General features: G+C 37.3%; 1 protein-coding gene across 1 annotated transcript; it reads right to left on the minus strand.

The window, feature by feature from the left end:
* Positions 1-1,903: 1,903 nt before the first annotated feature.
* On the minus strand, positions 1,904-22,628 carry LOC132549880 (neo-calmodulin-like). The gene is made up of 6 exons (XM_060213848.1): positions 22,572-22,628; positions 16,658-16,694; positions 6,897-7,040; positions 4,130-4,227; positions 3,049-3,196; positions 1,904-1,938 (listed from the first exon to the last, which is right to left on the minus strand). Exons 1-6 carry the CDS (start codon positions 22,626-22,628, stop codon positions 1,904-1,906), a joined length of 519 nt encoding a protein of 172 aa, XP_060069831.1.
* Positions 22,629-22,980: the final 352 nt, after the last annotated feature.

Below are 22,980 nucleotides of genomic sequence, written 5' to 3' on the forward strand. Positions count from 1 at the left end.
ATGGCCCAATCCTTCCTGCATATCAAGAAGAAAATAACGTTGTTTGGATTCCACTTAATGGTGTCCAGTGTAGGAACTACACTCGGTTTAATTTGCTCCTGAATGTTTTTTTAAATGTTTAATTTAATGGATCAATGTGCATCAAGTTGTGTTAATTTGCTCATAAGATAAACATTGATAAACTAAGATAAACATTGATAAACTAAGATAAACATTGATAAACTAAGATAAACATTGATAAAATAAGATAAACATTGATCAACTAAGATAAACATTGATAAAATAAGATAAACATTGATAAACTAAGATAAACATTGATCAACTAAGATAAACATTGATCAACTAAGATAAACATTGATAAAATAAGATAAACATTGATGAAATAAAATAAACATTGATCAAATAAGATAAACATTGATCAACTAAGATAAACATTGATAAACTAAGATAAACATTGATCAAATAAGATAAACATTGATCAACTAAGATAAACATTGATAAAATAAGATAAACATTGATAAAATAAGATAAACATTGATCAACTAAGATAAACATTGATCAACTAAGATAAACATTGATCAAATAAGATAAACATTGATCAAATAAGATAAACATTGATAAACTAAGATAAACATTGATAAAATAAGATAAACATTGATCAACTAAGATAAACATTGATAAAATAAGATAAACATTGATAAAGTAAGATAAACATTGATCAACTAAGATAAACATTGATCAACTAAGATAAACATTGATCAACTAAGATAAACATTGATAAAGTAAGATAAACATTGATCAACTAAGATAAACATTGATGAAATAAGATAAACATTGATCAACTAAGATAAACATTGATCAACTAAGATAAACATTGATCAAATAAGATAAACATTGATAAAATAAGATAAACATTGATCAACTAAGATAAACATTGATCAACTAAGATAAATATTGATCAACTAAGATAAACATTGATCAACTAAGATAAACATTGATCAAATAAGATAAACATTGATAAACATTGAAGTAAGATAAACATTGATCAACTAAGATAAACATTGATAAACTAAGATAAACATTGATCAACTAAGATAAACATTGATCAACTAAGATAAACATTGATCAACTAAGATAAACATTGATCAACTAAGATAAACATTGATCAACTAAGATAAACATTGATAAAGTAAGATAAACATTGATCAACTAAGATAAACATTGATAAAATAAGATAAACATTGATAAATAAGATAAACATTGATCAAATAAGATAAACATTGATCAACTAAGATAAACATTGATGAAGTAAGATAAACATTGATCAAGTAAGATAAACATTGATAAACTAAGATAAACATTGATAAACTAAGATAAACATTGATAAAATAAGATAAACATTGATAAATAAGATAAACATTGATAAAATAAGATAAACATTGATCAACTAAGATAAACATTGATCAACTAAGATAAACATTGATAAACTAAGATAAACATTGATCAACTAAGATAAACATTGATAAACTAAGATAAACATTGATCAACTAAGATAAACATTGTTCAAATAAGATTGATAAAATAAGATAAAATCAAAGTGATTTCTTCTACATGGAAAAAAATGAAGTACGTAAAAAGAATCCATAAAAGGAATTCATCTTTCTCTAAATACAATATTAACGATAAAAGTTTCAAAGCAGGAAACGGTTCTTGTTGAACAATGCGTCGTCAACATTTTACCAGCAAAAATGTTCTTATACAGTACAAGACTAACATTGGGAACCAATCTCGGGTCCGGAAAATGCCTCGTACATCTTCTCCGGGATGATTCGGGGGTTGTATCGGGAGACTGCATATGTCTCAAAATCTATCACCGCAACAGTCATGGTTTCGCTTCCAAACATCAGATAAATTTGTTTGCTAGAACTGAGGAAAACTCTGCAAAATAAAAGAAAAAAATGAAAAAAATAAGTAAATAAATAAAAGACAAAACATATCATTGTAATTACAAATGTAATGACATACGCGAAGTTAAAAAAAAAGAACCGAATAGACACTAGTTCCAAATGGGCGAATTTTGACAAAGTTTCAGTATGGAAAATAACAAAGTGCAATATCTCCTTAATTATGCAAAAGAGAGTTATCGTTCTTGTACACTGCACTTCTCTTACCTTGATTTATCTACTTATAAAGTTTCATGTTAATAGCTGTTATATTTTTGTGATATCATCCAGACAAAATTAAGACGGACGTATGGTCATTTATCAATTCTACGATGGTAAATATTTACCACTATATGACATTGCGAAGGTGTTACCTGACCAAAAACAGTTGGGTATCACCAGCGCATGCGCTGCCAACGACTTATGAATATTGCTGGTAATGCTAACAATTTGCGTTTGCTTTCCTAAAAACACAAAGATAACACCGACATGTAAACAATGGCAATATACAAGCGAAGAAAAGATTTACCCCTGAAAATGTACAAGGACATTGAGACCAGGGTCCGTATTCATGAAACCGTTCTCATGCTCAAGCATGAATTTTGTGCTCAAGCCTTATGTCTTGTTTAAGTTAAAAATTAATAAATAAGGCTGATTTTGCCAAAGATTAAAAAAATTGAAAGGACTTCAAGCCAAAGCTATATTCAATGCTTATATTTGACATTTGTATTATTTTCTATGATTTAGACGAATGATAAAAAGGCTTGTTTGAGCACAAAATCTATGCTTGAGCATGAGAATGGTTTCATGAATACAAGCCCAGATGTTCCAAAATCTTAAGCGACTTCTTCTTCGTCGACAACACCCGCCATGTAACTCTTGATCAATCGAGATAAGTAATGTCACGTTCTCAAATAAGAACAAGGTAAACAAAGTAGGATGAATATTGAAAGAATTGAAGTATTAAACTGCTTTTTCCTGGGAATTATAAATGTCAAGTGAGAACATTCAGGTTCAACGCGTTAGTTTAATGTTTAAAATCTCTACCTATCACGTGGATAAAGTCATTTCATTGTTATATTAAATTTTCCCGTATAATACATACCTTCGTAAGTGATAACACCGTTGCCGTCTAGATCCGCCTCGCGCATCAGGCTCTGAAATTCCTCTTCTGTCATCTTTTCTCCCAGACCAGTTAAAACAGCTTTCAGTTCACGCATTTCAATCATACCATCTCCGTTTCTGTCAAAAACCTCAAGACAACAAACAGATGCATTAGGTCACAATAACACTTATTTCCTACACATTTCCCCGGGTTTTTAAAAACAAAAGAGTTCCACTTAAATTTTTTTCAATAATGTGAGAAACTTCACCTTCAAAAAACAAAATCGAAATTGGGAAGTACTATTGCTAATAGAAGTAGGAATGCGACCTGATTTTTGTGAGCGACCCCGATTCCAAAAACCATCGAAATTGAATATTTTTATAAGTCACATCAAAAATATGTTTTCGAACCGGACTTACTGTTCTGAAAATTTAAGTAAGATTGAAAATGTATAAATCATTTTCATGGTAGCGTTTACCACTCAAGTATTGTTTCGGCCAATCGAACAAGGACAGCCAACCATTTAGCTGTACGATAAGTCCAGTTGTCCTTTTTTCATTTCTAGATAGCAACATTCCTGCGTCCACAACCTATGGTGTTGACATGTCGCAGTTGATTCTATATTCCAGAGTCTACTTACGATTTTCGCGTAAGATGTCGTAAACTGAAGGAAAAACTCGTAACACACGCCTTCAAAAGATGTAGTTTACTGGAATTTATGGGGAAGTTTTATGGTCATCATTGAGAATTATTTCTGTATGCAATGATCTCACTGAAACTATTCTATTTCTTCGTGCGATATGAAGCTGCACGTGTTTGATGCTCGTTAGGTTGTCTGTTGGTTTCTTTGTTGTTTCCTTTGTTCTCATTTGAGAACGTGACATAACTTACTTGGATTGACCCAACGTTACATGGCGCGTATCGTCGATGAAGCAAGAGACGCTTACTTTTATGGAACATCTGGTTTTATTCATGAGTCTCAATGTAAAAGTTTCTTTTGTTCGCTTTTACCCTAGTTTCACATGTAAATAAAATAATAAAAAAACAACATACAAATGAATTGCAAACTTCGAAATTCTACCTTAAAAGCTTTCTTTATTTCTTCCTCTTCCTTTTCTAGGTCTCGCCATTTTTTCGACATCATCGAAACGAATTCTTCAAAGTCTATTTCACCATCATCTAAAATAGAAGTATTTAAAGCGTTCTTATAGTCCTCATCCGAAGAATTACTCAGTATAAATCTCATAAAACACACAGAGGGAATGAAAAAGAAAAAGAACATAGAATTAGATACTGTATAAGATAAATAGGATAAACTGTATCATACAGCTGTTTCGTCCTTCTAGGACTCGTCAGTGATGTTATATCATACAGTTGTTTCGTCCTTCTAGGACTCGTCAGTGATGTAATATCATACAGCTGTTTCGTCCTTCTAGGACTCGTCAGTGATGTTATATCATACAGTTGTTTCGTCCTTCTAGGACTCGTCAGTGATGTAATATCATACAGCTGTTTCGTCCTTCTAGGACTCGTCAGTGATGTTATATCATACAGCTGTGTCGTCCCTCTAGGACTCGTCAGTGATATTATATCATACAGCTGTGTCGTCCTTCTAGGACTCGTCAGTGATGTTATATCATACAGCTGTTTCGTCCCTCTAGGACTCGTCAGTGATGCTACATCATACAGCTGTTTCGTCCTTCTAGGACTCGTCAGTGATGTTATATTATACAGCTGTTTCGTCCTTCTAGGACTCGTCAGTGATGTTATATCATACATCTGTTTCGTCCTTCTAGGACTCGTCAGTGATGTTATATCATACAGTTGTTTCGTCCTTCTAGGACTCGTCAGTGATGTAATATCATACAGCTGTTTCGTCCTTCTAGGACTCGTCAGTGATGTTATATCATACAGCTGTGTCGTCCCTCTAGGACTCGTCAGTGATGTTATATCATACAGCTGTGTCGTCCTTCTAGGACTCGTCAGTGATGTTATATCATACAGCTGTTTCGTCCCTCTAGGACTCGTCAGTGATGCTACATCATACAGCTGTTTCGTCCTTCTAGGACTCGTCAGTGATGTTATATTATACAGCTGTTTCGTCCTTCTAGGACTCGTCAGTGATGCTATATCATACAGCTGTTTCGTCCTTCTAGGACTCGTCATGATGCTATATCATACAGCTGTTTCGTCCTTCTAAGACTCGTCAGTGTTGTTACATCATGCAGTTGTTTCGTCCTTCTAGGTCTCGTCAGTGATGTAACATCATACAGCTGTTTCGTCCTTCTAGGTCTCTTCAGTGATGTTACATAATACAGCTGTTTCGTCCTTAAATGACTCGTCAGTGCTGTTATATCATACAGCTGTTTCGTCCTTTTAGGTCTCTTCAGTGATGTTACATCATACAGCTGTTTCGTCCTTCTAGGTATCTTCAGTGATGTTACACAATACAGATGTTTCATCCTTCTAGGTCTCGTCAGTGATGTTACATCATACAGCTGTTTCGTCCTTCTAGAACTCGTCAGTGATGTTACATCATACAACTGTTTCGTCCTTCTAGGTCTCGTCAGTGATATTACATCATACAGCTGTTTCGTCCTTCTAGGTCTCTTCAGTGATGTTACATCATACAGCTATTTCGTCCTTCTCGGTATCTTCAGTGATGTTACAGCATACAGATGTTTCGTCCTTCTAAGACTCGTCAGTGATGTTACATCATACTGCTGTTTCGTCCTTCTAGGAATCGTCAGTGATGTTACATCATACAGCTGTTCTGTCGTTCAATGACTCGTCAGTGATATGACATCATACTGCTGTTTCTTCCTTCAATGACTCGTCAGTGATGATACATCATACAGCTGTCATGTCCTTTTTTAAATACGATATTGAACCATCCCACAAAATCTTAATCATAGGTGAAAGTTCCATCCATAGTTATGATTTAACAAACACCTATAGATTATAGTGAAACAATTGTTATTTGATGAGTCGACGAGTTCATACCTGTTTGTTGGAAAATGTTCCATACAGCTGTCTGTGTTCAAGAATGGGCAGTGATATGACATACACACTGATAATTATACAAAACCATGACCTGTAGTGTTGAAAATGTTCATACAGCGTGAGAATGGGCTTTTTTCCATACACACTGAATACTATACAAAACCAGACCTGTAGTTTGTTGGAAAATGTTCCATCATAGTTATGATTTAACAATGGGCTTTATCTCCATACACACTGTTATTTGATACAAAAGTTCAGACCTGTAGTTTGTTGGAAAATGTTCCATCAGGTCGTGAGAATGGGCTTTATCTCCATACACACTGACAACTATACAAAATCAGACCTGTAGTTTGTTGGAAAATGTTCCATCAGGTCGTGAGAATGGGCTTTATCGCCATACACACTAATTACTATACAAAACCAGACCTGTAGTTTGTTGGAAAATGTTCCATCAGTTCTTGAGAATGGGCTTTATCTCCATACACACTGACAACTATACAAAACCAGACCTGTAGTTTGTTGGAAAATGTTCCATCAGGTCGTGAGAATGGGCTTTATCTCCATACACACTGATAATTATACAAAATCAGACCTGTAGTTTGTTGGAATGTTTTCCATCAGGTCGTGAGGTAAAAAATTTATCTCCAAGAGTAGTGTTGTTGATGAAGCTGAAGTCTTCAACCCGTTCGGAACACCTGGTCCGATTTTCCTTGTACTTTTTATGGATTTGTGTGTAAATTTTTGTTTTGTTTATAATTAAACCTTATTTAATTTGCGTTTAAGTTATTTTTTTTTTAATTTTCGGTATTTTCTGTGTTGTATTTACGCTTAGTATTTATACTTACTGTCCTTATCAACTTCCGCTATAATCGCCCGCACGTGCTGTGACGTCGGATTTTGACCTAAAGCTCGCATGACGTCTGTGAGTTCTCTCTCCGTTATCTTACCGTTTTTATCTTTATCAAAAAGTTCAAACGTCCTTTTTATTTCTGCAAATAAATCAAAAACATGGAATTATTCTTTTAAAAATGATATTTTATCGCCTATTTTTACGTTTGTTTTATATACACTGTACTCTCGTTTTTGTACACACAACAATGTCCGAAGGCCAGGATATCATTGCGCTGATATTGATATGCTTATTATAATACGTGTAATGATAATATACTGGACGCAGGCTTATTAAGCCTATATATCCAGATCAGAGTTTTAAAAAGTTAGAATCCCGAATATGGATCAGTGTGTTATTGTCTAGTTCACGATTATAAACACATTCAGTTTGCCTCCAATGATTATCCAATCGGGATTCGAAAGTTTTGATTGTTGGTGATATTACAACGGCATTAGGAAGTGAATTCCAGTGGTTTACCACCCGTTCACAGAAAGAATACTTCCTCAGATTTAGCCTGCTCCTTCTTTATAATGGTGGAAAACTGTGTCCTCTTGTTATCTTGTTATTGTTTTGTGGCTTTGTGTTTATACGTATGTTCTCTGTGTTACTTACTACCTATGTACGTTGAAGTAAAACTGCCTGTCTCTCGTTATGGATGTATAGGTATGTAAGTATGTAGGTAGTGTTGTTGTAGTGAAACAACAATGTCACCATTATGCAAATGTTCGTCGGTTTGCCAAATGTTCACTCAACGGATATTTCGCGTTTCTGGTGAACAAAATCTGCAGTCAGCGGATTTGACCCATTGCGGATTGGGCAATTCCGGTCTGTCACATATAGCTGTCGAGGCAAGTTGGACAGGTGATAGAGTATGTTACGCCGCCAGAGTCGCTTAAATCCTGGATTCTTGTTCAGTATTTTGGTCCGGACATTAGTTTTACCCACCGGAAGTGGTTTCGTTTTGATAACGTTTTGCAGACGTGTTGTCGTCTGCCAGTTGCAATGTATGCATGCCAAGTGACAATGAAACATCTGGGACGATAGTCACTTCTACCTTACGGCATCTGGGATGCTCTATACACAATCCAGAATACCACGACAGTGTAGGTTTGTGTGTTTGATAATTTGCTTGCTGAAAATTGTAACGTAACATAACGCGTGGTTCTGCCTGTGTGTCGAAATGTCAGATATGTAAATTCTAATGTGTGATTATTTGTTATTTCTGTTTTGTTGTTGTTTACGGCTATCCATGGCAATAAAGAATAGCAAGGTTATTCGGAGTTGAAGTTATAAATTGTCGTGGAGGCGTAACAGAGTGAATAAGGCTTTTACAATCTAAGTCACTATTTAGTTTTATAACTTGTCCGTTCTTGAGTATTAATGAATGCCCTACTGTGCTGACGTCTTGTATCTTTCATCTTCGAAACCACAAAGTCGCGTTGGTCATTGGCATAGAACTTTGTTAATGTTTTGTATTTTGATATACACGATATGCGAAGTGTTTCTCATTTTAAAATTATACTGAGAATAACCATAAACTTTAACACGTATATCTAAACACCTAAGCTTTTATATACAAACCTTTTTATCTCGAACTTTTATAACTCGAACACACAGTTTAATTCGAGGTATTTAATCTCTCGCGGCCAAACTTTTCACCAAACATTTTTGATCTCACTTAAATCGAATACTGTGACAACTCCAAGTTTTCCAATTGTTCCGTCGACTTCGAAATAACGAAGTTCAACTATATATATATATACCTGAACCGTGCCAATATTCGAACAAATTTTAAACGTTGCATGAATATTACGTCAAATCTCGGAGACTCTTAATTGTCTAGATATTTCAGGGGCATTTTTGTAGACAAATTTGTATTAAATCTGGTGCACTCTTGGACTATTTTGAGTTAGATTTTTTTGCCCACCAGCCGATATTTCCAAGCGCTCTTAATAAGATTAAAGTTCTGTTATTCAGTAAGTAGTCAGTCGAAATATATCTCTCCATTCCAATGTAACTTAGATAAGTTAAGACGAACGCTTTATTGTATCATATGTGATGTTCATAGAAGTCTAAACAAGCATTTAAAAAAATAATAACATCAAATAATTTTAGACATCAAAGGTAAAGCGATTTTTGGCCAAATGCCAAGTAATTACTGGCTGACTGAAATTATACAAGATAATTAAGTTTTTGATTAAAAAGATTATTGTCACAATTAATAAGGAAATTGTTATTCGGTAAACATAGATGATCAATTAAACAAAATCATATGCTAGTCAGGCAAGAAATATTGATCATGATGACAAGGCAGTTAGGACGAGGATGTTGCTGCTAGGTGAGGCAAGCAGTCTTTAAATCAACACATCGATTTTAGTTAAATACTCTACGTCAATAGAGGTTTTAGAAATAAGTTGTAATCACTAAAATCAAAGCTATCATGCTTAAGTAAGCTGGGATGTTTTTGCACGATGTATCTTGCTTGAAGTCTCAAATTAATGTGACGTTATGTATGTTATAGCGACACTAATCATTTCTCAGAAAGAACGCATTACACTTTGAAAGTAAGGACATATCTATCATGATTTTACCAGCAGACAAAGGCATAGTCGTCATGGACACTGAAGCATATGAACCTAAACCCTTAGCAATGCCCAAACACAACACATGAAAAACTCACCGTCACAGCTCAGATGAAAAGTAAGCGCCTAGTAGCTATTTTATCTAAACTAAAGATTGTACAAAAGACAAAAAATGAAAATCACCTTCTGATAATCTAGAGTTAGATACAGTAGATGTAGTTATAGTAGATAAAGGGGAGAAGTGACCTGATGTAGTTATAGTAGATAAATGGGAGAAGTGACCTGATGTAGTTATAGTAGATAAAGGGGAGAAGTGACCTGATGTAGTTATAGTAGATAAAGGGGAGAAGTGACCTGATGTAGTTATAGTAGATAAAGGGGAGAAGTGACCTGATGTAGTTATAGTAGATAAAGGGGAGAAGTGACCTGATGTAGTTATAATAGATAAATGGGAGAAGTGACCTGATGTAGTTATAGTAGATAAAGGGGAGAAGTGACCTGATGTAGTTATAGTAGATAAATGGGAGAAGTGACCTGATGTAGTTATAGTAGATAAAGGGGAGAAGTGACCTGATGTAGTTATAGTACATAAAGGGGAGAAGTGACCTGATGTAGTTATAGTAGATAAAGGGGAGAAGTGACCTGATGTAGTTATAGTAGATAAATGGGAGAAGTGACCTGATGTAGTTATAGTAGATAAAGGTGGGGGAGTGACCTGATGTAGTTATAGTAGATAAAGGGGAGAAGTGACCTGATGTAGTTATAGTAGATAAAGGGGAGAAGTGACCTGATGTAGTTATAGTAGATAAAGGGGAGAAGTGACCTGATGTAGTTATAGTAGATAAAGGGGAGAAGTGACCTGATGTAGTTATAGTAGATAAAGGGGAGAAGTGACCTGATGTAGTTATAGTAGATAAAGGGGAGAAGTGACCTGATGTAGTTATAGTAGATAAAGGGGAGAAGTGACCTGATGTAGTTATAGTAGATAAAGGGGAGAAGTGACCTGATGTAGTTATAGTAGATAAAGGGGAGAAGTGACCTGATGTAGTTATAGTAGATAAAGGGGGGGGAGGAGTGACCTGATGTAGTTATAGTAGATAAAGGGGGGAGTGACCTGATGTAGTTATAGTAGATGAGTGACCTATGTTATAGTAGATAAAGGATAAAGAGAAGTGACCTGATGTAGTTATAGTAGATAAAGGGGGGAGTGACCTGATGTAGTTATAGTAGATAAAGGGGAGAAGTGACCTGATGTAGTTATAGTAGATAAAGGGGAGAAGTGACCTGATGTAGTTATAGTAGATAAAGGGGAGAAGTGACCTGATGTAGTTATAGTAGATAAAGGGGAGAAGTGACCTGATGTAGTTATAGTAGATAAAGGAGAGAAGTGACCTGATGAAGTTATAGTAGATAAAGGAGAGAAGTGACCTGGTGTAGTTATAGTAGATAAAGGGGAGAAGTGACCTGATGTAGTTATAGTAGATAAAGGAGAGACGTGACCTGGTGTAGTTATAGTAGATAAAGGGGGGAGTGACCTGATGTAGTTATAGTAGATAAAGGAGAGAAGTGACCTGATGTAGTTATAGTAGATAAAGGGGAGAAGTGACCTGATGTAGTTATAGTAGATAAAGGGGAGAAGTGACCTGATGTAGTTATAGTAGATAAAGGGGAGAAGTGACCTGATGTAGTTATAGTAGATAAAGGGGAGAAGTGACCTGATGTAGTTATAGTAGATAAAGGGGAGAAGTGACCTGGTGTAGTTATAGTAGATAAAGGAGAGAAGTGACCTGATGTAGTTATAGTAGATAAAGGAGAGAAGTGACCTGATGTAGTTATAGCAGATAAAGGAGAGAAGTGACCTGATGTAGTTATAGTAGATAAAGGAGAGAAGTGACCTGATGTAGTTATAGTAGATAAAGGGAGAGAAGTGACCTGATGTAGTTATAGTAGATAAAGGAGAGAAGTGACCTGATGTAGTTATAGTAGATAAAGGGGAGAAGTGACCTGATGTAGTTATAGTAGATAAAGGGGGGAGTGACCTGATGTAGTTATAATAGATAAATGGGAGAAGTGACCTGATGTAGTTATAGTAGATAAAGGGGAGAAGTGACCTGGTGTAGTTATAGTAGATAAAGGGGGGGGGGAGTGACCTGATGTAGTTATAGTAGATAAAGGAGAGAAGTGACCTGATGTAGTTATAGTAGATAAAGGGGAGAAGTGACCTGATGTAGTTATAGTAGATAAAGGGGAGAAGTGACCTGATGTAGTTATAGTAGATAAAGGGGAGAAGTGACCTAATGTAGTTATAGTAGATAAAGGGGAGAAGTGACCTGATGTAGTTATAGTAGATAAAGGTGAGAAGTGACCTGATGTAGTTATAGTAGATAAAGGGGAGAAGTGACCTGGTGTAGTTATAGTAGATAAAGGGGGAAGTGACCTGATGTAGTTATAGATAAAGGAGAGATAAAGGTTATAGTAGATAAGTGACCTGATGTAGTTATAGTAGATAAAGGAGATAAGTGACCTGATGTAGTTATAGTAGATAAAGGGGAGAAGTGACCTGATGTAGTTATAGTAGATAAAGGAGATAAGTGACCTGATGTAGTTATAGTAGATAAAGGAGATAAGTTATAGTAGATAAAGGAGATAAGTGACCTATGTAGTTATAGTAGATAAAGGAGATAAGTGACCTGATGTAGTTATAGTAGATAAAGGGGGGGGGGAGTGACCTGATGTAGTTATAGTAGATAAAGGAGATAAGTGACCTGATGTAGTTATAGTAGATAAAGGAGATAAGTGACCTGATGTAGTTATAGTAGATAAAGGGGGGGAGTGACCTGATGTAGTTATAGTAGATAAAGGAGATAAGTGGCCTGATGTAGTTATAGTAGATAAAGTGGACGAGATGTGCTATTAAAGAAATGGTGGTTTGGTTTAAGTAAAGAAGTGTTATAAAGCGGGGAATGACAATACATTAACCTTACTACACTCGCTAGAAGAAAGTCATATTTCATATACAATTTTCTGTTAAGGTGTATGTTTGTCGATGTGGAGGTGTCGATTAAGTGGAGAAATGTTGATAATAATTATTGCCATGACTCAGGATTTCAGACAATCGGGATACGACATCTGTATCATAGTAATATACTGTAATTAATTGTATCAAGCAGTAGCTTGGATAACGAGTACCTAACACGCCAATCCCCTAACGATACAAAACCTAATCTGTTCTTCACAATTCTGTACATGTGTATCTATGGCGTATTCAAGGTAGCGTGTATTGAAGGACGTCGTGAAGACTGGGGTACTGGAGGGGGCGTGGCTCAACCTTTGGATATTTGCGTTCTTTCTAATTTGTTTAGATCGTTAGATCCTTTATTGACAAAAGAAGGGGGCGGTTTCTATAGTGTTTATATCATTTATAAACGTCCATATTTCAATGTGTATTGTACCTAAAATAGACGTATTCCTTATTGTTCATCTGGTAAACGGGTGGACGTCGTGGCCAGGCTTCCGTTTTTTTGTTTGTCTGGATTTTAACTTAGGTCTACATGTATTAATTATAAACGGAACAATGCTCCGTCTTAATTGCTTAATTGATACAGATAATGCTGTTATCCTATGAAGGTATAGAATTGTCGTGTCTCTTCACTCTGGTATAATGTTCGTATACCGGATTCCTGTCCATAACTTTATAACAATAAATACATTTCTGGTATAAATACGGAGCTTGTCAGGTGTGAGGATGTTGTTGGGTTGTTGTTGTACCGTTGAATGAGGGAGACGACAGCACTGTAGTATAATGAGACTAGAAATAAGGTATGAGAAATTAGGGGTGCGGGGTAAGTGGAGGGGCAAGGCATAGAAGGGAGGTTAAAGGAAGTGAGGGGCATGGAAGGAAGGTTATAATAAACTTTATTTATTTTACAGTTTTTCCAACTTATATTAATCACTCTTGTTGGCTCGGATGGAGGCGCTCGAGGGGTCTTAGTGTGGGAGGAAACCGGAGTATCCGGGGGAAAAACCCACGTGGTCGGGCAGATGACCCCATACCTTTTTACATCCATTCCGGGAATCGAACCCCGGATGGCTAGGTGAAAGGCGAGTGCTTTACCACTGCACCACCCGACCACCCAAAGGGAAGGGAGGTGAGGGGCGTGGAAGGGAGGTGAAGGGAGCGGCGGGTCGTTGAAGGGAGGTAAAAAAGAGGCGGGTCGTTGAAAGGAGGTAAGAAAGGGGCGGGACGTGGAAGAGAGGTTAGGGGAGGGGCGGGGCGTGGAATGGAAATTAGGGAGAGAGGGGGGGGGCTAGAATGGAGGTTATGGGCGGGGCATGATAGGAAGGATAAGGAATGAGCGGGGCGTGGAAGGGAGATTATGGGAGCGGCGGGCGTGAAAGGAAGGATAGGGGAGGGGCGGGGCGTGGATAAGGGGTGACACGATAGACAGGTAGGGATGGTTGTTATTCGGTTTGTCGCCCCGTTAATGGCCGGGATCATTTTGAGTATATGTCTTAGTAAGGGCCAATAGTGTCCAAAACACATCCCACGAATAAAACAATGGATATGAATTACAAGTAGTTGCGTTTTTTCTGTCCTCCATAGGAAGCCCTCTGGAATTGATGGTCATTTCTCTTGTTGATATTAATATATGTACCATCAGATATGATGTTGACTTTTTCTCACTCAAATGTTTTTGTGAAAGCTGTGTTGTATGCATGGACTTCTTCACTAGAGATATGGGAAGTACCACGAGATTTGGGTACAATTGTTGTGTTCAAAATATCTACAACTTTGTGAAATAGCCTACAGAGTGAGGTTTGGCACAAATTTGTAACTACCGTCATTTCCTTCCAGGATAAATTGGTTTTTAATTTTGCCCAAAACTGGAGGAGTATATCTGGCAATTATAAGGTTTTGTTTTCAGTTTTTGAACCTCGGCAACTTGGAATGACGCACCTGTCATTTATTTTGATGCAATAACTAAACTACTTTGACTATTGGTACAAATTATTACTTGATGATATCATTCAACCAATAGATATATATTGCTATACCTCTCACAACTGAATGTAGAACTGTAACACTTCAGAATCGTTCACATACTACAGGAATTAGATGAAATAAGACCACTACACTCTGTTGAGGCTCAGGTATGTCCTTTATGTAAGGTGACTATTTTGACCTAACTGTTTTTCAACAGCTACCTCTAGGCTCTATATACATATATAGGGTTTCTTCATTGTTGTTGTTAGGTCACTTCATTTTAATACATACAATTTAATGACATTTGTAAAATGATGAAAAATCACAAATTAAAATTCCAGTGAATTTTTGGTAAATGTTTGCCTTGTCGGATTACTGTTTATTAGATCATTATACTATTCTTCGTTGCAATTTCTAGAAATATAAATGGCAATTTTACCGGTTTTCAATTTTTGTGAAACTTTCACTATATTCACTTAAGATAATGAGTTCTCAAGGCGAGACAATGTGAGAAAAAGGGTGTGTGTGGCGAGATTATGTGAGATAAAGGGTCGTGTGGCGAGATTATGTGAGAACAAGGGTGCGTGTGGCGAGATTATGAGGAATCTTGGGTGCATGTAGCGAAACTATGTGGAATCGAGGGTGCATGTGCCGAGATAATGGAAGAACAAGGGTGCATGTGCCGAGATAATGGGAGAACAAGAGTGCGTGTGGCGTGATTATGTGAGAACAAGGGTGCATGTGGCGAGATTATGTGGGATAAAGGGTGCATGTGGCGAGATTACGTGAGAACAAGGGTGTGTGTGGCGAGATTACGTGAGATAAAGGGTGGATGTGGCGAGATTAAGTGAGAACAACGGTGCATGTGGCGAGATTATGTGAGATAAAGGGTGGATGTGGCGAGATTACGTGAGAACAAGGGTGCGTGTGGCGTGATTATGGGAGGTCAAGGGTGCCTGTGGCGAGATTATTGGAAAACAAGAGTGCGTGTGGCGAGATTATGTGAGATAAAGGGTGCATGTGGCGAGATTACGTGAGAACAAGGGTGTGTGTGTGGCGAGATTATAGGAGGTCAAGGGTGCGTGTGGCGAGATTATGTGAGAACAAGGGTGGATGTGGCGAGATTACGTGAGAACAAGGGTGTGTGTGGCGAGATTATGGGAGGTCAAGGGTGCGTGTGGCGAGATTATGTGAAAACAAGGGTGGATGTGGCGAGATTACGTGAGATCAAGAGTGCATGTGGCGAGATTAAGTGAGAACAAGGGTGCATGTGGCGAGATTATGTGAGATAAAGGGTACATGTGGCGGGATTACCTGAGAACAAGGGTGCGTGTGGCGTGATTATGGGAGGTCAAGGGTGCCTGTGGCGAGATTATTGGAAAACAAGAGTGCGTGTGGCGAGATTATGTGAGAGAATTTGCGGAACGAGAATGTGAAAATGTAAAAGAAAGAAAGGTCAGTGATTGTGAGAGTGATGATGCGTTTGGTGAGATTGTGAGAATGATGATGCGTTTGGTGAGATTGTGGGAATGATGATGCTTTTGGTGAGATTGTGAGAATGATGATGCTTTTGGTGAGATTGTGAGAATGATGGTGCTTTTGGTGAGATTGTGAGAGGGATGTTGCATTTGGTGAGATTGTGAGAGGGATGTTGCGTTTGGTGAGATTGTGAGAGGGATGTTGCGTTTGGTTAGATTGTGAGAGGGATGTTGCGTTTGGTGAGATTGTGAGAGCGATGTTGCTTTTGGTGAGATTGTGAGAGGGATGTTGCATTTGGTGAGATTGTGAGAGGGATGTTGCATTTGGTGAGATTGTGAGAGGGATGTTGCATTTGGTGAGATTGTGAGAGGGATGTTGCATTTGGTGAGATTGTGGGAATGATGATGCTTTTGGTGAGATTGTGAGAGGGATGTTGCATTTGGTGAGATTGTGGGAATGATGATGCTTTTGGTGAGATTGTGAGAGGGATGTTGCGTGGGATTAAATTGTGAGAGAGTAAAAGTGGCAACCGAGATAGTCAGAGACAGATGTACAAGGTGAAAAATTCTGTGTGTGTTGAGATTGTAAATCGGAATTCACGCAATGTGGTTATAATAACAAGAGATAAAGGAATGGCGATTGGTTGGAAGGAAGTGATCACATACATACCCTCTCTCATTTTCTGTGATCCCGCTGATTGTTGCTCCTACAATTAATCAAATTTCCAATTAATCCTTAGTACAAGATGTCTAGCCTCTACACTGTTATTGTTAAGACCTCATCAATATCAATTATCTTTCCTTAAAATACTGACCAAACTATTTAAACAAATAAGAGTTAAGAGAGGATATGCAAATTGTATATAACTCGTGTATGGCTTGTTTATGACAAAAAAAGAGAGAGTGTCTTACGTTTGGGCGAAATCACTCAGGAAACAAAATTAAGATGCAATTGTGGTTATAACCCCTCAGAAGACATACACAGTATTTGGGGGTTTAGTTCTGGGTATAACCCCTCAGAAGATATACACAGTAAGATAACCCATACACAGTATATATACTGTAACCCTCAGAATATATACACAGTATTTGGGGGGTTTAGTTCTGACGATAACCCCTCAGAATATATACACAGTATTTAGGGGAATATATACACAGTATTTGGGGGGTTTAGTTCTGACTGTAACCCTCAGAATATATACACAGTATTTGGGGGGTTTAGTTCTGACTGTAACCCTCAGAATATATACACAGTATTTGGGGGTTTAGTTCTGACTGTAACCCCTCAGAATATATACACAGTATTTGGGGGTTTAGTTCTGACTGTAACCCTCAGAATATATACACTGACTGACTGTAACCCCTCAGAATATATACACAGTATTTGGGGGTTTAGTTCTGACTGTAACCCCTCAGAATATATACACAGTATTTGGGGGTATTAGTTCTGACTGTATAACCCCTCAGAATATATAACCCCTCAGAAGATATACACAGTATTTAGGGGTATACTCAGTATACACAGTGGGGGGTTTAGTTCTGACTGTAACCCTCAGAATATATACACCTTATTTGGGGGTTTAGTTCTGACTGTAACCCTCAGAATATATACACAGTATTTGGGGGTTTAGTTCTGGGTATAACCCCTCAGAATATATACACAGTATTTGGGGGTTTAGTTCTGACGATAACCCCTCAGAAGATATACACAGTATTTGGGGGTTTAGTTCTGACTGTAACCCTCAGAATATATACACAGTATTTGGGGGGTTTAGTTCTGACTGTAACCCCTCAGAAGACATACACAGTAGATATACACAGTATTTGGGGGGTTTAGTTCTGACTGTAACCCTCAGAATATATACACAGTATTTGGGGGTTTAGTTCTGACTGTAACCCCTCAGAAGATATACACAGTATTTGGGGGTTTAGTTCTGACTGTAACCCTCAGAAGATATACACAGTATTTGGGGGTTTAGTTCTGGGTATAACCCCTCAGAAGACATACACAGTATTTAGGGGTATACACAGTATTTGGGGGGTTTAGTTCTGACTGTAACCCTCAGAATATATACACAGTATTTGGGGGTTTAGATATACACAGTATTTGGGGGTTTACTGTAACCCCTCAGAAGATATACACAGTATTTGGGGGGTTTAGTTCTGTCTGTAACCCCTCAGAAGATATACACAGTATTTGGGGGGTTACACAGTTTTGAGGATGTAACCCCTCAGAATATATACACAGTATTTGGGGACTAGTAACTGTAACCCTCAGAATATATACACAGTAGTATTTAGGGGTATACTGTAACCCCTCAGAATATATACACAGTATTTGGGGGTTTAGTTCTGACTATAACCCTCAGAAGACATACACAGTATTTGGGGGTTTAGTTCTGGGTATAACCCCTCAGAAGATATACACAGTATTTGGGGGTTTAGTTCTGACTGTAACCCCTCAGAAGATATACACAGTATTTGGGGGGTTTAGTTCTGACTGTAACCCTCAGAATATATACACAGTATTTGGGGGGTTTAGTTCTGACTGTAACCCTCAGAATATATACACAGTATTTGGGGGGTTTAACTCTGACGATAACCCCTCAGAAGACATACACAGTATTTGGGGGTTTAGTTCTGACTGTAACCCTCAGAATATATACACAGTATTTGGGGGGTTTAGTTCTGACTGTAACCCCTCAGAAGATATACACAGTATTTGGGGGTTTAGTTCTGACTGTAACCCCTCAGAAGATATACACAGTATTTGGGGGTTTAGTTCTGACTGTAACCCCTCAGAATATATACACAGTATTTGGGGGGTTTAGTTCTGACTGTAACCCCTCAGAATATATACACAGTATTTGGGGGTTTAGTTCTGACTGTAACCCCTCAGAAGATATACACAGTATTTGGGGGTTTAGTTCTGGGTATAACCCCTCAGAAGACATACACAGTATTTAGGGGTATACACAGTATTTGGGGGGTTTAGTTCTGACTGTAACCCCTCAGAAGACATACACAGTATTTGGGGGGTTTAGTTCTGGGTATAACCCCTCAGAAGATATACACAGTATTTGGGGGGTTTAGTTCTGACGATAACCCCTCAGAAGACATACACAGTATTTGGGGGTTTAGTTCTGACTGTAACCCCTCAGAAGATATACACAGTATTTGGGGGTTTAGTTCTGACGATAACCCCTCAGAAGATATACACAGTATTTGGGGGTTTAGTTCTGGGTATAACCCCTCAGAAGACATACACAGTATTTGGGGGGTTTAGTTCTGACTGTAACCCTCAGAATATATACACAGTATTTGGGGGTTTAGTTCTGGGTATAACCCCTCAGAATATATACACAGTATTTGGGGGTTTAGTTCTGACTGTAACCCCTCAGAAGACATACACAGTATTTGGGGGTTTAGTTCTGGGTATAACCCCTCAGAATATATACACAGTATTTGGGGGTTTAGTTCTGACTGTAACCCTCAGAATATATACACAGTATTTGGGGGTTTAGTTCTGACTGTAACCCCTCAGAAGATATACACAGTATTTGGGGGTTTAGTTCTGACTGTAACCCCTCAGAAGATATACACAGTATTTGGGGGGTTTAGTTCTCTAACTGTAACCCCTCAGAATATATACACAGTATTTGGGAGGTTTAGTTCAGAAGACTGACTGTAACCCTCAGAATATATACACAGTATTTGGGGGTTTAGTTCTGACTGTAACCCTCAGAATATATACACAGTATTTGGGGGTTTAGTTCTGACTGTAACCCTCAGAAGATATACACAGTATTTGGGGGGTTTAGTTCTGACTGTAACCCTCAGAATATATACACAGTATTTACACAGTATTTGGGGGGTTTAGTTCTGACTGTAACCCTCAGAATATATACACAGTATTTGGGGGTTTAGTTCTGGGTATAACCCCTCAGAAGACATACACAGTATTTAGGGGTATACACAGTATTTGGGGGGTTTAGTTCTGACTGTAACCCTCAGAATATATACACAGTATTTGGGGGTTTAGTTCTGACTGTAACCCTCAGAATATATACACAGTATTTGGGGGTTTAGTTCTGACTGTAACCCTCAGAATATATACACAGTATTTGGGGGTTTAGTTCTGACTGTAACCCTCAGAATATATACACAGTAGAAGACATACACAGTATTTGGGGGGTTTAGTTCTGACTGTAACCCTCAGTATACACAGTATTTGGGGGAGGTTTAGTTCTGACTGTAACCCCTCAGAATATATACACAGTATTTGGGGGGTATTAGTTCTGACTATAACCCCTCAGAAGAATATATACACAGTATTTAGGGGACATACACAGTATTTGGGGGTTTAGTTCTGGGTATAACCCCTCAGAAGACATACACAGTATTTAGGGGTATACACAGTATTTGGGGGGTTTAGTTCTGACTGTAACCCCTCAGAAGACATACACAGTATTTAGGGGTATACACAGTATTTGGGGGGTTTAGTTCTGACTGTAACCCCTCAGAATATATACACAGTATTTGGGGGGTTTAGTTCTGACTATAACCTCTCAAAAGATATACACAGTATTTGGGAGGTTTAGTTCTGGGTATAACCCCTCAGAAGATATAAACTAATTTTTTTCGGTGTTCTGACTATAACCTATTAACAGTTGGCATTCTCCCACTTGTAACCAGAAGACATGGTACAGTAGAAACCGGCATGGTTTACCTTTTGAGTGTTTGATTGCCTGTTCATTTGATAATCTTTTCGCCTGCGTCCGCAGTTCTGAAAAGACAGAAACGTAAGTTTAATTGATTTCTGACCATAAGGCCCGTTCGTCAAGAAAATTTGATTTATTGATTTAAACATATTTTATTGAACAATTTAGATGGGATTGGGCACAAGTTTTCCAACTTATATCAAGCCCTTTCGGAGAGAGAGAGAGAGTGAAAGAAAGAGAGAGAGAGTGGGAGTATGAGAGAGACAGAGAGAGAGACTGAGAGATAGAGACAGAGTGAGAGAGAGACAGAGACAGAGAGGGAAAGACAGAGACAGAGAGAGACAGAGACAGGGAGAGAGAGAGACAGAGAAGAGAGGGACAGACAGAGACATAGAGAGACACAGAGAGACAGAGAGAGAGAGAGAGACAGAGAGAGAAACATTCAATCAAATCCCTATTTTACTTTTTTTGCAATTAAGAGATATCATCATCTTTGCTTAATTTCTGGTCGCCATATATTAGTAAATGTAATTAAATTCTCAAAGAGAGGTTGTAACTGTCTCATTAATACATTTCGATTATGAATGTATAGGGGACAAACATCAAAATAGTAATAAAAGTCTTCACATGGGTTGCTGCACCTACATTCAGCTTTTGCTCTGAAAATGCGCAATCAAGAGATCTGGCAGGATATCTCAAACGGAAATGAAGTATGTTTAAATTACGTAAATCCCATACCTAAAAGCATCTGTCATGTATTATTTCTGTCTTACTGATAATTGATTTAAATGTATTGATAGAGTTCCTTATAGAAATATCTATGTCATACCACTTTTTTGTTGTTGATGAGAAAAAGAATTTCGCTCGCTTAAGAGATAATCTGAAGTTGTAGTGATTGGAAACCATTTGGAAATTAAAAGATTGATGTTAAGATTAAATTTCACATCTCAAACAATCCACGATTTAATTGTTTTATTATTTTTTAATGACCTCTAACGAAACAAAATAGAAACAATGTCGTGAAAGTTTCGATATCATGTAATTTCCCTTTTCTATTGAAAAAAAAGGTTTCGATCCAAGCACCTTTAGAGTCGAGAGCGGAGAGTTTACCACTGTGCTATCGCAACGTTACACATGATAAACGTAAAATTAAGGAATCTTATTAAGTATGTAGTTTACTCCATCTATTGATCATATTTTGTGTTTGTGTGGAATGCAAAACTTGTGTCAAGAAAAACAAAGATGACAATGATGTGGTCAGTACACTAAACATTCAAATATCTCCATATCAACAAGCACTGCACCCCTATTCTTACACTAAAAATCACCCAAATAACATACATTACACAAGTCTGATCTTTAAGTGAGGAACAAAGTATCTATTCGCTAGGTTTTTTTCTGTAAGTGTACGTTAAATGTCGTACGACAGATAACCTGTTTTACACTGTAAGATGACGCCAGCAGTATGTGTTTCACAATGTCTAAGACTAATGTAAAATACAAAAGCTCATCTTGGAATCAAACAATGATTACTGGTTAGTCATTTATCATTCAATGAAAAAAAAACAAGTTCATTGTAACATTTTACTAGGTGGCGATGATAAAACTTTGAAAAAAAAAGTGAATAGGTAATAGGTAAGTCCGCTTTTCTCGATATTCCAATCACCAGCAAATTAAAATCGAATTCATCTAGTCCGTGTTGATTACTTACATATTAGTATATCCAGATCAAGCGTAAATCGAAAATATCGGGAAAATCGAATTTGCATGTTTACATAACTCATTTAAATATGTTGTCAAATTTGGACATAGTGACGTTTAAAAGCCCCCTTTTTAAAAGCAAGGAAACGCCCACCATCCTACCTTTGATGCATTTCTTATATTGGTGTTATGACGTCGTCTATGTGGTTTTAGAGTCATTTGCATACATAGTGCTGTTTCACTTAAAATTCAATGCAACGAATAAAATCAAACTGTTAGGAGGTATTCATGTTTAAAATAACCAACTACGTAGCAATATTTTCGCGAAAAAACTGAAATATGGTGAGATTTTGAAGCTATTATTCTCTGGTGTTGCGGATCTCTTTCACATACGTTCTATATACGTTACCTATCCCGTGATACCTGACGATAGCATGTAAAAACAATGAAATAAAATCAGTTAAACGGAAGTGAAGACCGAAATTCATTACCACAATTTACAAAATACAATGCCCGACATTAGTTCATTAACTGATTTCATTGGTATTCTGAAATGAGCGCATTTGAAACA

Source organism: Ylistrum balloti, unplaced genomic scaffold (assembly GCF_031769215.1).
Source record: "Ylistrum balloti isolate Yb309-2 unplaced genomic scaffold, AGI_CSIRO_Ybal_v1 Utg370086, whole genome shotgun sequence".
Lineage (NCBI taxonomy): Eukaryota > Metazoa > Mollusca > Bivalvia > Pectinida > Pectinidae > Ylistrum > Ylistrum balloti.